General features: G+C 38.2%; 1 protein-coding gene across 2 annotated transcripts in view; it reads left to right on the forward strand.

Moving 5' to 3' along the window:
* BMP5 (bone morphogenetic protein 5) overlaps positions 1–15,787 on the forward strand; it is a 54,281-nt gene extending 38,494 nt beyond the window's left edge. The window contains exons 4-7 of one of the 2 annotated variants that reach the window (XM_064710114.1): positions 2,054–2,251; positions 9,942–10,018; positions 11,886–11,996; positions 15,638–15,787. In XM_064710114.1, coding sequence (XP_064566184.1) covers positions 2,054–2,251; positions 9,942–10,018; positions 11,886–11,996; positions 15,638–15,787 — 536 coding nt within the window. The remainder of the gene's footprint in view (positions 1–2,053; positions 2,252–9,941; positions 10,019–11,885; positions 11,997–15,637) is intronic. The other variant, XM_064710115.1, reaches the window with a different exon arrangement.
* The last annotated feature ends 467 nt before the right edge of the window (positions 15,788–16,254 follow it).

A 16,254-nucleotide genomic window follows, 5' to 3' on the forward strand; every position in this document is an offset into this window, starting at 1 on the left:
GGAATCTTAATAGCCTTCTCATTGCTGAAGTCTAAAGGAAACCCAGAGGAAACTTAATAATATTAAAAGTTATTTTAAAGGGAGTTCACATTGGTTTGAAGGATATTTTGCTTCGCACACAATATCCACCATTGTAAATTCAGGGAACCTAAATTTAAATTCAGAAAAGCTTCACACACCTTTACAGTTCTCAATATATAAATCTAATAGTATTCTCCATATGTCCAGCAGTAAAGCATTAATATTTTACAGATAAAATTAAAATTCTGAAAGTCATTGGAATGAAAAGCAAAGAAAAATAGTAAAAATATTCCCTCTAGAAATGAAGGGAAATGTGGAACTTTGTGGTGAGAAGCTAGCTTGTCCATGTTGTTATGAATAGAGAATAGCATGTACAGTTTTTCATATCTGACTTGCAACAGAAGATTGGAACATATAGAAATTAATGTTACTGAATTATTTAATAGTAACTCAAACACATGAAAAAAAGAATTAAAGAAACGCAAGACTAAAAAAGCATTTAAAATGAAATCAGAAGCTTCAACAAATATATTTTTCCATTGCAGTCAAAAAAGCAATTATCAAAATTGTTCAGAATATGTTGCCAATTACTCTGCTGCATAACTGCTAACTTTCTCAGTTCTTCTCTTGCCTTTGCTGGGCTCTCTGTCACTGGAAACATCTTAAACCAATTTAAAGTGCTACACCTGAATAAACATGTTGTAAAAGTGTTTATGTATTGAAGTGGGTCAGTTCAAGGTATGGTATTTGGCTGGAACTTCTAATTTCTCTTTTTACTGCAAAAGGGCTGCCAGAAGGAGGAAGTCTGAGCTGAATTAATACATTTGTTACAGTGGAAGTAGAATGGAAACTACTTTAACCACAAATCAAACTGCCTCTTTCATTTACGCCAGTGATAGAGTTTTTTTAAGAAATATAGACTCTGGCGTGCAGCCACTGTGAGTTTGTGTTTGAAAAGGAAACCTATATGCTTATTTCTATAATGTTTACTCCTATGTTTTCAAGTTCTTTTTCAGGGTGGTTGAGTTAGCAGCACTGTACATTTGTGAGGCAGATGCGCCTTTGTTGCCCGCGTCCCGAATTTTCCAGAGGGTTTAGCGGAGAGCGGCGGCGCCCCGGTGCCGCCCGGTGCCCGTGCCCGGAGCCTCCCTGGCGTTCCAGGACCTCTGTGTCCCCACCCTGCACAGCTGCACAGCTTCACATGACACTGTCTCATTTTCTGACGGGTGAAGGGCTCTGCATAGTACACGTACGCACAAAAGTGTTTACGCTGCCAAAATAAATTCTGTTAAGAGTGAGGGTTTATTTGCTAAAATGTCACTGATGCAGTTTCAGTGACTTGTTTTGCTTTCCTTTCTTTCAGTGAGGTTTAGACCACATAATATAGTGAGGTTACCACACAGTCCTGACTGAACAAATATTTTAAAGAAATATGCACATCCCCTGGGAACAGAACCAGAGTCAATAATACACATATTTCAAACTCTCTTCTCTTGAACAACTGAATGGCTTCCTACCTTTACTGGTGAATGAACATCAGTTTGAGTAACACTGCACAATATTTATTTTTAAAGCAGAATTATATTTATTATTTACACTCCTATTTGCTACTGGTTTGCTTGGGGGATATAAAGTTCCACATCCCACTGAAATGATGAAAAATTAGAAGACCTCATTACATTATCCTTTCTACAGGAAATAGAGTTTAATGGGCCTCATTTATTTTTCAGTTCTATAGATGTATGTGAGACTGAATTAAAACGCCTCTGTAATGAATAAGATATATAACACACAGAGACTGCAATTTTATGAAATAAAAATTGTATCTGTAAAGCTGTTGAAACTTTTGCAAATTGCTTACCTTTTTTGTCTTTTTAAGTTCTGTTAAACAAAATGCGGATAGACTCCTAATCATATAAATTCAGGATTTCAGCAAATTCCTTGCTATGATTCAGTCAGCAGTTGAACTCCTGCTAGGGCTTTGAGAGGGGCAGGAGTTCACTTTTTAACTTCTAATTCCCCTTGCTTTTAGGTCGAAGTATCAATGTTAAATCTGCTGGCCTGGTTGGAAGGCATGGGCCTCAGTCAAAGCAACCATTCATGGTGGCATTCTTCAAGGCAAGTGAAGTGCTTTTCCGTTCTGTCCGAGCAGCCAACAACAAGAGGAAAAATCAGAACCGCAACAAATCCAGTAGTCAACAGGAGTCCTCAAGGATGCCAGGCGCTGGGGGTAAGATGGAGCCATGATTTGCAGTCTTTTTATAGGAGGTGTGAGCACCTGCTCAAATGCATTGCAGTCACAACAGCTCAAAAAGGTGCTGCTCACTGGCTGAACTGCCAGAAACAGTGTTCCCACTCCTCTTTCGTTGTGTGGGCCCTGGGTGTGATCTGCCTTCTGTAGGTCAGATCAATTACATGTATCATGGGCCTCAGGAGGGTGAAATGACCAAGCAGTTTAAGAAAGTCTGTGTCTGAGCTTGAAACTAAACCTACACAGTATGCAACTGTATGATGTCTTTGCTATGCATAAGTAAAAAATAGAATAGAATAGCACCCCTACTACTTGTCTAGCAAGCCTCAGCAAAACTGCCTCTCAGCTGAAGAAGGCAAGGTGTAAAATAAAAATCTCAATACTGGAAATGAGGAAGCTTAACCAATCTGCAAAATTGTAAACTGCTTAGGAGTTCAGACCAGCTGACAAGTCATGATATAAAGGTAAAATATATCCCTCTATGGAGTGAATTTTGTCCCTTACCTGAAAGGTATGGACATTAATGCACATAAAAATGTTCATAATTGCTTTAGAGCCTGGAATAAATTTTGCTCCAGTTTTTCCTGAAACAATCATTTCAGCTGAAGGCACAAAGTCACTTTCTAGATATATTCACTTCTGAATAAACATTTCTACTTTTTGGGAAAAGGGTGTGAAAATGTTTCTTTCTAGAAGCATGGCAGATTTAATAACAGCATATCAAAGCCTTAATATAAGGACTGTTCTTAAATCCCATGGTAGTCTAAAAGTAAGCAAATCAATATTTTGTGGAAGGAATTTAGCCTTGGGATGGGGCTCACCTATTTGAGGAGAAGTGTTATAAACAATATGCATTGCTTATATGTGTCTCAGAACCTTGACAGAGGCAGGCTAAGGCTACTCTAATGCAATGGAAACGCCTTTCCCAGATCTTTTGCAGAAGGAAAATTTTACCATAACAACCAAAAATTACTGCCAAGTTGCTAAAGAAGTCAAAGAAATTATTAAAATAATTTTTCATATTCTCTGGAAAGACTGCTGATTTTGAGAATCACATTATTTTGGGTGAAGGGATAATTACCTTGGTACATGCAAGATACCTAAATATAAATATCACACTTTCAGATTGAATCCTATGTATCTAGTGCATGAAAAAGTGAGAATTGAACAGATTTCTTAAGCCTCATTGATAATAGCAGGAAAGCCAAAGCTCCTTGCTGCTTCAACCTGGGAAAAACACAACCTTATCACATTGTATTGACATAAGAATTACCTCAGGGAGAGCTGCCTATAAGTCTCAAAATACTTTTCAACCTTACCTCTGCTTCCAATTGTGCTCCAGACTGGTTGTAAAAATAAGAAAATCAGAACATCTCTAGTGAAATGGGCATTATGAAACAAATTTTCTCCTAATATTTTCAAGGTCTACATAAGCATAGAGTACACTACTACATATGTTGATCCATGGCAGATCTCTTTCAGAGGAGATTGCAGGTCAAGAAAACCATACTGTTAAGAGAAGATCAGGTTAAGAAGCAATTGAACATGCAATTGCATCAAAATCAGAGGCATTGCCTGGAGAGGAAGGCATTAAGATATAGGCAGGCTGGAAAAGATGGCAAAGCTGAAGGTAGATAAGCGACCACAGCTTCACATAGCAACATCTGTGGCAAAACTGCTTGGAGGTGTAGTTCCCGCACTGTGGCAAACCACATTCCATGCTCTTGCCTTGCAGTTTGCCTCAACAATCCCCATGTCACAAATGAACAAACTTGTTTGGGTGTCATTAATTATTGCTCACTGGACTTTTCCCACCATGGGTGATCCAGAATTCTTTTAATAACTACTGCAACAATACTCTTGAAATATTGTGGATGAGAATGCTGAAGGCTACAAAGGCAATGTACGGATTCTGTCGGGATGCCACCAGCATGCAAAAAAGACATAGAGAAGAGGACATGTTCTTATTTCTCTGATCTCTGACTCTTTTCAGAATATAGTCCCTCTATATGGAGAGCCTGCTATCAGAGAAAAGCTATGCTCCTTTTCTTTTTTCCAGCCCCAGGATCTGGGGGATATACCGCATCCCTTTATGTTTGTGGGAAAGGCTAATTGTCCCAGTTCTCTACAACTTCAGTAATGAGCAGAACTTCAAAAGTAAAATTCACATCTTCATATTTAAACACAAAAGTTTTTGGGAAAAAACCAAAGAATTTTGCCCATCATCTTTCTCATGGAAGATAGTCAATAGTCTATATTCAATTCTCATTCATTCCTTGAAGCAAGACCCTTGACACAGTGACTGGCAAAGATAATTCTGTGATGTAGGTCTTGTTTCCAAGCCTCTTCCATGACCTTGTATCTACAGCAAGTAAGACAGACACTGACAGTGGAAAATGCTCACTTACATAGCCAGAGGTGATGTAGCCAGGCCCAGATAAGTATGTTGTCATTCATATATGACAGACTTCCAATATTTCTCCTTCTATACATGTCTCAACTTTATCACAATCATGTCTTCACTTCCTCCTTGCTTCTTTCTTCGTTGTTTTCTCTTCCTTTTTTCCCCTCTTATTTTTTCTTTTTTCTTTTCTTCCTTTTTCCCTTGCTCTTGCCTTTTTTGCCTCTTCCATTTTGTATTTTGCCACCCTCTTTTTCCCTTTTTAAATTCTTGGATTTCATCAATTAGCTTTACTGTGTTCTCAGCTTGTCAAAAAGGAAAGCTCCACCAGACAACCCAGCTCTTCCCTTCCAAAGAACAAGACATTTTTAAAATTATTCATGAAGTTTCATGAAATCATAGAATGGTTTAGGTTGGAAGAGACCTGGTATAGTGGAAATGAGGAGACTCCCTGCCCCTGGTAGGGGAGTTGGAAGTAGATGATCTTTAAGGTCTCTTCCAACTAACATTCTGTGATTCTTTCATATACACAATCTCAATATAAGAGAATTAAATCTTATGTATCTATTACTATAACACCTGGGAAATTGTTGACAGACTTGGGGTCACCACCCCTGTGTTGCTAAGAACTTCAAGAGGAGATGACATCAATGCAGTGTAAAGACAGACAGAATTAGACTTAGCATTCAGGCTCTACCTGCCTGCTGTGCACAGAGAATGAAACTCTTTTTTATTTATTTAGTTTTATTTTTGTTGAACTATAGATAGAAGAAATAAAAATTAAAATCCCCAAATCAAAACAAGACCAGGCAGGTTGTTTACAAAGTAAGTCACGTAACTCTCCCCTAAAAAAAAGCTGGCTAAATTTTAACATTTTTAGCATTGTCTGAAAAGAGTTACAGTGTAACTGGGCACTAGAGAATAGCCACATTTAAATACTGAATAGTGACTTACACCAGGAAACTAAAGCTACATAATTTTTGTTCATATGGAGATAAAACCAGAAAACAATACTTAAGCCTACAGTTTGTGTATGCTATTGATTGGTGTTACACAAACTGATTCAAAATATAGTATTTTGCAAAAGTATGTAAAAGCATGTTTTTATGTCTTTATTTCCCCTGAAAAAAAAAATCTCGTTAAATTTCTTATACATATATTTTATTGACCTCCTTCCACAACTTTTTCTGCTATGTAGGAGTTTAGATTCCACTGAGGAACAATGTTTTCTCTATCACAATAGCCTATGGTTTTGATTCTTGACAGAATAAGCATATGGGCTTTGAAGCTACAGTGTGTGAAATTGAATCCTTAGCACCAGATCTTATTATAAATGTCACATTTGATACTTACATAAAGTGTTATATTACACACAACATTTGTCCTCCATGAAAGGTAGAATTAAGGGAAGGATTCAGACTTTTCTGAGTCTCACTTTCTTCGTTGGTGAATGGGTTAGATGGCTTACAGTCTGTACATGCTGGCCATTTTATCAGGTGTTCTGGTGTGACCACACATAATCTGAACCTATATTCAGATGGCTCAGAGTATCACAACCATGATGACATCTGTGCAATGACTTACATATGTATTATTCAGATTTTCCCCTTTAACTGGAGGATGTTCTGCTACATCTTGGCCCTAAAACTTCTGTACATGTTCTTGAACATGAAACTGCCACTGCAGGGAAATCTGGCAAAACCACAATGTTCAGCTTTCGTTTGTTTGCCTGCTTGTGTGCTATTAAAAAACATATTGTGGCTTTCCTGACTTTCTCATGTGCATACTTTCCACATTTTTCAGTCACAGTTCTTTTGCAAAGTGGCTTTTATTCTATACGTATGAGTTATAAACTCCCTCTAATAGCTGAGACAGAAAAGCTCAATATTCATCTCCTATGGGCACTGATGTTAATGAAAGTGAATATATAGATCTGTGTGAAGAATGATCAGTGAACCCAGGTCCAATTTTTTAAAGTTCCTTTACTTTTAACTACCTTCACTTCTAGAGTGTGTGCAAAACCCATTGGATTGTTGCATACAACTCAGCATAAGGTATGACCCAGGGATTTTGGTTGTATAAAGGCATATGGATTTTTGAAAAATTGTGATGTCTTAGGGCATCCTGCCTTGCTTCCAACTGCTTCTCCAAAAAGACATAGATATCCCATGGGATGTGGTGTATATTTTGACCCTGCATGCCCCGGGACAACTGAAAGTATCTGAGATAGCAGCACATAACCAGCTGTATGTGGAGATCTTTTAATGGCAGTCATTGAAGGCTAGGAAAATACCATAGGAAAGAACACAGTGTTTGTCTTTAAAAACCATGAGGATTTGAGGAATCATAGCTTAGAAAGCCTACCTTAACATCCTTCATACTTATCTAGTATTGCAAATGCACATATTTGTGACTTGTGGACAGCTTTTGACACAGTTTTGGGAGTCATATTGGGCCCATGTGTATTCAATAGAAAGTAGGTACACAACCTGTTTAAAAAATAAAGAAAAAGCCTATTCAAAGAGCATGTTACCAGTAAAAGAAAAAATTGTCTGTGTATTTTGAATGACGTCTTGTCGAGTTTCTTCTGGATCTGGTGCAGTCCAACCTTTTATCGGTAATTTGGATGATGGAGCACTCCTCTTAGATCTCATATCCTCTGTGAACTTCCAGAGAACACATTCTGTTCTGTTGTTCAAGTTACTGAAAAGGATGCTACTACCAGCACTGATCCTTTAGGGACCTCCCTAGTAACCAGCTGCCAGGAGATTCTGTACCACTGACCCCAACTTTTGGGCCCAGCAGCCTAGGCAAGTCTCCATCCATTATATTCTTACCTATCAAAGTACTCTAACCTATCAATGTTTTTGATTGGTTTGACCAATTTGACTCAAGGAATATGATGGGAGACCATATCCAAAACCTTCCTAAAAGCAAAGGTATCAACACCCAGAGCTGTTCAAAAGCCCACAAAGCTGGTCAGATCATCACAGAAAACAGTCAGGTCGGTTAGGCACAGTTTGAACTAGTAAATTCATGCTTACTCTTCCCAAAACACCTTCTTCTTTGTTTGCCTGGACAGTTTCCATGAGAATTTTTTCCAAAGACTTCCCAGAAACTGCGGTTAAGCTGATTGGCCTTCTTGAAGATGGGTGTGACATTTTCCATTTTGAATCATCAGGAATGTCTTTTGGTGTATGAATGCTCAAAAAAGGCAGGAAGTGACTTTGCAGTGTTGGTCAGCTCATTCCCCACCCTGAAATTCATCCCTTCTGCTCACATGGACTCATGTATCTTCAAGCTGCTTAACTGGCTCCTAACTCTGTCTCTTTTACTGTGGCTAGACCTTCTGCTGCTAGGGTCAGGGCCTTGGGAGTCCTGGGAGTAAATCTTGCCAATAAAAAACAAGACAAAGAAATCACTGGCTACATTAACCTCTTGTGAGTCCGCGTCGCTAGGCCCTTTGCTCTACTGAACAACAAAGCTGTATTTTTCTTATGTTTTCCCAGACAACATATTTATATTATTTCTGTGTGGTTCATCCCAATTACACATTACTTTTGCTTCCTATTTGAATTTGAATTCAGTCAGGATTTTCCTAGACAACCACAGTGGATTTGTGCCACATTTGCTTCACTTTCAACAGGTTGCAATGCTGTTGTGGATGCCATCCCTCAGAACCTTTACCATGGCTGCTGCAGCCCCATCACGCTGCAGTTCTCATCAACATCCTCATCCCCAATCTGTTCTTTATTCATTGATTTGTAAAACTACAACAGGTTCCTAAGGCTGACAAGGCAGGAATACATTAAAAAAATTTGGTAGCTGATTACTTGACAGTGTGCTTTTACTGCAAAACTCATATTCTGGGTAATACTACTAGAAAACAAGCCAGAATAACTATTTTACTTTATTTTATAATGTTTTTGGTTGTGGCCGTCACATCTTTGGAAAGACACAGAGAAACTGAAGAGAACCCAGAGAAGCAATGGTAACAGAAGTCAGGATGGCTGACAAGAAGTACTTGACAAATTTGCAAAAATCTCCTCTAGACCATATATTTGGAAGGGTTTACTGCAAGAACGGTGAAGAACTACACAGATTAGTTAACAGACTGTGGAAGTTCCTTTCATTTTATGAGAAAAAGGAGTTTTTCTCTGAATCTTAATTACCCTGAAATTTTTCAAAGACCTTCCCATTTCAGTCTCAAATCTTATAATGTTAAAAAAGGAATGTGCCTTAAAAAATTCTTTTTCTGAAACTAAAAGTTTTCTTTTATTTTCCCATGTCTTCATTTTTCAGGGTTTTGTGGACTTTTTAATTTGCTTTTTCTTGTTGTTTTTGTGAATTTTTTGTGAACTATTTTTTTTTTCCAGAATTATTATTTTGGTTCAAAAAAGTCACCTTAAGCATTCTTGAATTGGAAAGAGAGGAGACAGTCTTTACTCCCTGCTCCGTCACATGCCTTACTCATGGCACCACGTGGATAGCTGTATAAACCAACTTTGGGGACTAATGTGATCAAGGCATGACCCTGTTCCCTTCCTTTCCTGTTACTTAGGAGCAGTAAGGAACAAGCACTAGAATTTCTCCAGGAGTAAGGTTCTCATGGAGAAGCATGTATGGAAGGTTCTGGGTGTCCTTCTATCCTGACACATCTCTGACGGAGAGCTTTCAGTCCTTTAAAAAGCACCTGTTAGTCTACTTGCTTACACTAGTATTAGCAACTACAGATCATCAAGTGGTGAATATTTCCAGAATATATAGTAAAAATTAAAAAGTATATTATGTGCCACTGTGTGTTTAACTAAGAGACTTTTGGAAATTCTCTTGTTTCTGGACATTTTTTATTGTTGGTAATTAATCTGTTGAATTGGGCTACTTTCTTTACCTGGCAATTGAAACTGTGCCAACCTAGAGATGATTTGCCTGATATTTTGGATCAGGGTCTCACTTGTCCTCTTTGATGACCTGTGTGGATATTATCAGAGGTGTTACTCAGCTGGCCAGCAAGTAGACACCTTGTAAACCTGTTTCCCCTATTACTGAATGCAATATTTTGCCAGTGTACAGAAATTGTATCAGTCTGACTCTGCTGATTCCTTATATCCAGGTTTACATTGCCTTCACAACTAACCCTAGGAGTATAAATGACAGTATGGTTTTCCTTTCCTTTGTACAGCTTGGTAAGGACCTCAAAAATAGCTAAAGCTTGTCAGTTCTAGCCATGCTTGCAAATAATTTATGAATGTTATTTACTTCCTGCAGATTATAACACAAGTGAGCAAAAGCAAGCATGTAAGAAACACGAACTTTATGTGAGTTTCCGAGACTTAGGATGGCAGGTAAGATTATAAACGCTCTTTCCTAACAGTTCAAACTGGGACAATCTATTTTAAGTCCCCCATTATTTACACTCTGTTTTCTTTATGGAAATTGGTATTAAAATGATGAGAGACAGCTTATTTAAATGAATTTTGTAACAAATCCTTATCAATATTGCTATCACTATACCTTTTTTAGCTCTGCTCTCAAGCATATTGCATACATTAGTGACTTTATGATATGGATTCATTCACACAAAGATAAACTTAAACTACCGCTCAAGAGTTGAGTGAATCTGCACTAAATGAAACGAAAATCTCCACATCAAGTAATGAAAGGTTTTCAATTTTCACTAGTTCAGATTTAAATCCTCCTGTTCAGTGCTGTCTGCTGCAGGTCATAGAGATTTCACTGGGGTAGGGTCCTCAGGGAAATAAATCTTGGATTTATATCCCTAAGGAAAATAGGCTCAGTGATCTTTATGATACCATAGCTAATTTTATATAATTTCTGAGGAAAACTCGTCCTGCCATACAGTACCAAAAAAATAATATACTTACAGTAAAAGGTCATGAAGTCAGAGGCAGGGCATTATGGGAAAAAAAAATAGAGATCAATCTAGGGTTTTTTTCCAGAAAGCAAGGAACTCTCTATAAAGAAAGAACAAGAAGGCCTTCAGCAACCTCTAACTATTGCATATATAGGTAAGAACCCAGGGACAGTTGCCTGTGCATTTAAGATTTCTCTGAATTATTTTAAAACCATTCTCCAGGAGCAGAACAAGTCTATGAGGAGTATAAGTATGCTATCTCTTTAGTGACAGCTCAATCTTTATATATCTAGCTCAGACTCTCATATGGCCTCATTATCCTTTCTGATATTTTGTAGCATATTTATCCCCACAGCAGCCTGAAGAAGTAGGCAGAGGCTGTTTTCCCAAGTCTGCAAAGCATAATTACCCTGTGCAGGGCCACAGAGCAGGCTTGTGGTATTGAACTCAGGCCGCTGAACAAGTGAGCCATTGTCTCTTGATTACAGGGGTTTTTTCAGATATCAACAGGTTTTTTTTGGTTTGGGTTTGTTTTGTTTTGTTTTGTTTTTTTAACAGTAAATTCTGGCATGCTCCAAGATGTGCTGGGCCCTCAGATCAGTGGTCATAGTGGCCACAGTAGTCAAAGAAAAAAGAAAATATATTTTTAACAAAAGGCTACTGTAAGAATTAAAAGTTTCAGCTGGAAAGTCAGAGCTACACTGTACAATATTTAATCAGTGAAACACAGGGTGAAATAAGATACAAAAAAAAAGATACAAATCCCAAGTAGCTACTTGATCTTCCCTGCCCTTCCTGCAGCACCTCCATTACCTGGCAGAGGAGGAATTCAGCAAACTAAACACACAGCTTTCATTAACATTTTAAAATATTTTCCCTCTTGTGGTCTTTTGCCCATGCTGTGTTGCTTGAAATACTGAAAATGTATGATTCATTGACATGCCAACAGGTAATCCCTAGCAACGCTGTCTCACACAGTAATATAGTTAACAGTGCTGAGTATGCTGAAGGAAGAGAATGCATTTTAATTACTTTTGTTGCACCAAGAAGTGCTCAAGATTTTGAGTCTGGAATGAAAAGTATTCTGCAAATATATTTTAATCTTCAGTCTCCCTTATAGCCTCATTATTTGGTATTCAGTACAGACTTTTAGGTTTCATTAATTTTCATCTCAATTTTCCATGGACAAAGCAAGTACTTTTTTTTTAAAAAAACCATTCATTTCGCATGCCACCCTATGAAGTTCATTTTGTCATTGAGCAAGTCTTAGTTTGATATAGTTATAAATTCCCTGAGTGAGAAAATATAACGAGTGGATTTATTTGTTGCTGTTTTAGGATTGGATTATTGCACCGGAGGGCTACGCTGCGTTTTACTGTGATGGAGAGTGTTCTTTTCCCCTCAATGCTCACATGAATGCAACAAACCATGCCATTGTTCAGACTCTGGTATGCCTCTGACTGTGTTGTAGTTGCCTATGCTGCAGTTGTTTGTGCCTGTGCTGAGTCTGACTCTTCTGTTTACCACTACTGAATTTTGATTATTTCTTTGTAAATCATAACTCATTTCAAAACCTGCTTTAGTGATTTTCTTGGAGAGAGGATGAATTGCTCAGAGTGGCCTGTGTGGTAGGTTTCACTTCCATTTCAAATGCAATAGCACATGAGAAGACTGTGCTGTATTACTGGAGAATTGTGTAGACAGGAACCAAAGGGGCCCCCTGGTTTGACTTCCAAGAGTTTTTGCAACTTATTGAAGCTCAGTGTTAACATCTACATGTTATACCTTCCAGAAATGATGACACTTGGCCACTCTATGGACCTCTGTTGTCAACTGTTGGCACAGATTCTTACACTGTAATTTAATGTGAAGCTTTGCAAACAGATGCATTTGCATGTACGAAATTGTGTTCAGTCATGCCTGGCTTACAAATGCAATTTAAAAATAAGTGTGTTTGGATCTGTTGCTCTGCCCGGTACATGTAAAAGGGGATTTGCAGCCAGCTTTCTGCCTCTGCTAATTCTTATGTTAGTCCTGAGCCTCAGCTGGAGCAGCCAAAAAGATGATCTTAGTTGAGGCAGCTGGCTAGACCCCCTCTAGCCCAGCAGTGTTCAGCTACAGAAACCACGACCTTTAGGCTATGACTAAATGTCATTACAGTTGAGGCCAAAGTCTGGTCAGTCTGGTCAAAACCTGATTTTTCACCTGTGCCAGCTGAAGAGCTGTCTCTGAATAGCACTGGTATTAGCAGAATGATTAAGGAGAGGAATAAGAGAAATACACAAGGAGGGAGTCTCAGCACGAAATGAGAAAAGGACAGGGCTGTCATCCCCAGTTAGTTTCTGGAACATTCAAGACACTCAGCTGAGATTAGATGGATTTCAGGTTCTGTTTGATTTAAACTAATAATGGTAAGATATCCTGATTATCAGATTATGCTGATGACTCTGTCCAAGGATAATGATCTTTTTCTTTTATTTTCACATCAAATCTGGGCCTGAAAAACCTTCCCCCTTGAGAAATGAGTGGAGTTACTGCCTGGGATACCAGCCCAAACACCCCCCTCAAATTTAAATCCCACACCAAAAACAAAAACCCAAAACCAAGCAAGCAAACAAACAAAAATAAAATTTTATTTCTTTCTGATAGGAAACAAGTTCTGTTTGTGAAAATTGCCAAATATTTCTACATGAGAGGGACATTTTCAAAAACTCAGCATATATTTTTCCCCTCCATTCAATTTTTCATTTACTCACCTTCTCCAAGTCCCGTCACCAATGCAACATTATTCCTCTATACTAGAATTCCAGTCAGCAAGATTTACTAAAAGAAGGGAAAATGTCAGAGGCTGAAAATAAGTAGAAGTGTGTTAAGGAGTTCAGGTGAAAGGGAACAGAAAATGCCAGTTGGCAAGGAATACAGCAATGTTCTTAGAAGACAATGAAGAACAGCATATCTGCAGTCCTGAGCAGAAAAGAAGTAGGTCAGCAAAGCAATAGTTTAGTATTACACAAGCATTGTCCAGAAAAGTTGCCAATATCACTGAGATCCCCAGGTTAGAGTTCCCTCTTGCAATTATGGACTGTTAAATAAGAGTTGGCTCACTGCTACTTTCTCGTGTGTGTTTTTCCTTTCCAAAAAATGGTTATTTTCCCATTGTTAGGAAATGTGTGTAGTTTGTCCTATTTTTTAAATTGGATACTTAATTTTTGCTCTTTTTATGGCCATTTTGGAATTGCGTGTCTCCCTTTGCATGTACTGTACAGGCATTCAGTGCAGCCAAAAAATCATGAGGCCAATTAAGTTTTAGCTGTACATAAATTAGATGAGATAACAGTAGTTTAATGCTTTCTGGTTTAAATAATACAAAATTCAGATTTACACAAGGTGTGCATATGGGGATGGCTTGGGAAGCAATTATTCATATGCTCCACCCTAATCCAAATGCAGTCACCTCCTGGCCATAATGATTACACCATTCTGAAAAAGCCTGCTCTTTGGTGTGGGAAGTGATTGTTCCTTGGTACCCCTCCAAACTTTACTGATTCTTTTTTATTTTCTTCTGTAATAAGAATAGGAGAAATACAGGCCAGTACCTCATTCTCTCCCTCTCTTGTTTCTCTGCAATTAAAGTCAGGCAAACAGACAATACAGATGCATATAAATAAAAGACAGGGTGCATTTAATAAGCTCTATAAACTTTCTTCTCATCTCCTGCATCGCCCTCAGAATAGGCACAGGGGTAGCATTGACTTCCTGGTGGTGCAAGGCAGTGGATTATCAGGTTGGCTTGCACTGAATTAGGGGTAAACACTTGGAAAGGCTGTGAACATCACTTCCAAGGGGGTATTGTGGGGCCACGGATCTTCCATCAGGGGTGGCAGGGGCTGGTGGGACCACGATTTACAGCTGGACAAACACCTGACCAGGTCAGGCACAATAATTTTTTTTCCTCTGGTGCTTTGCTATTCGTTTGTTAAATATTTTTTAAATGTGTGTCTAAACTGTTACAAAACAGCTACTTCAGGATTTATTATTGCTCATTTCAAAAGGCCTTCTCATGGTAACTGTTATGTAAAAATTGTTTCCTGATAGACTGTTCCATGTTGGCTGGCAAAGGTTCTGGGTTTATATCACTGCAAGACAGATGGCTCTAACAGATTTACAAAGACTTAACATACAAACAAAATCTATTACTGCTGAAGTCTTCATCCTTGCCTTAATAATTTGTTGCCCTCCCTATTACAACTCCCTCTTCTCTGACTCCCAAGGTTCCAAGTCTCTAGTGAGTGTAGAATATTATATCCAACCTTCTTTCAAGTACAAAGAACTTGAATTTCCGCCATTTTATTTCCACTAGATCTTGTTTGTTCTGGGACACTTTTCAAAACTCTTTTCTTTTGCTTTAATCTTTCATTGATATATTTCAGCCTGGTGAACCAAAAGACTTCTCTGCCTCAGCCCCTGCCCCAAATATTCTGTCCAGCTGGCCTCACCTTATGAACTGATTTTTATTTCAATGGAAGAAAAATTGGATCCATAGATACCTGGATAAGACCTTAAAATGCACTCATACTGTCTGAGATGCCACATCTTACCATTTCACAGGCTGTAAACAGTTTCATTATGAGGCTTTGCCTGCACAGCCTTTGCTGTCTGCAATAGATTTTCCTCCACACTGAACCCCCACCACAGGAAAGCATTTTAGCACGTGCTGGGGTCTTGGTGAGACCTGGGGCTTGAGCCTTTGCTTCATGTTATGCCTCACCCTCAGCAAAGATGGTACAGACAATATGTTTAAATGTCTTCCTGAGCAGCTGCCTAACTCTAATTCTCTAAATTTCATCTGAAAACCAACTTTCTGTCTTGGCTGCTTCTCATTTATCTCTCCATCTGCTTTTATTGTATAACCCTGCCTGTGCAACTGAAATCAGAAAAATGTGCTGGAGGTAAGCTGTGCTTTAAACTTGCTAACCGAGGAAAATTTGTGACCACAGCCCTTGCTGAATTGCAAAGACATGTTTTGCACTGACATTGTCCTTGCACCTCTCTGTTTGATATATGAGCTGTGTATTTATCTGTCTTTCAGGTTCACTTGATGTTCCCCGATCACGTACCCAAGCCATGCTGTGCACCAACAAAACTGAACGCAATCTCCGTGCTCTACTTTGATGACAGTTCCAATGTTATTTTAAAAAAATACAGGAATATGGTGGTGCGTTCATGTGGCTGCCACTAAAACAAAAAAAAATAATCTAAAGCAGAGGGTTTTATCCAAAATTGTAATAAAGTCAAGATATGAGCATTGCTAATGAAAAGGCAGGCCTAAATTTATTCCATTTCATGTCATCTCTCATTTAATTGTACAGTATAATGTACATAGTAGCTTTTATTTATTTAAAAATATATAGTTGCTTTTGTATGAGCAAAATTTCAGAACCATTTATTTAATGGGTCACCTCACTAAGCAGCAGAAGTTCACAAATTAATTTTTCCATTGACCATACTGAAATTTGCTTTATCCCATTTCAATATTGTAAAGTAAAGCCTTTTTGTATGAAATTTTTTAAACAAGAAACTCCAGAAGTTCTGTAACTGCTTTGTATTGCTAGAAGAACTAAATGCATTTGGTCATATTTTGCCAATGAAAACTGTGGCAAGGTATTTATTTAGAAAAAGGCACAGGAAGAAAAAACTAAACAAAAC

This window comes from Zonotrichia leucophrys, chromosome 3, assembly GCF_028769735.1.
Source record: "Zonotrichia leucophrys gambelii isolate GWCS_2022_RI chromosome 3, RI_Zleu_2.0, whole genome shotgun sequence".
Classification (NCBI taxonomy): Eukaryota; Metazoa; Chordata; class Aves; order Passeriformes; family Passerellidae; genus Zonotrichia; species Zonotrichia leucophrys.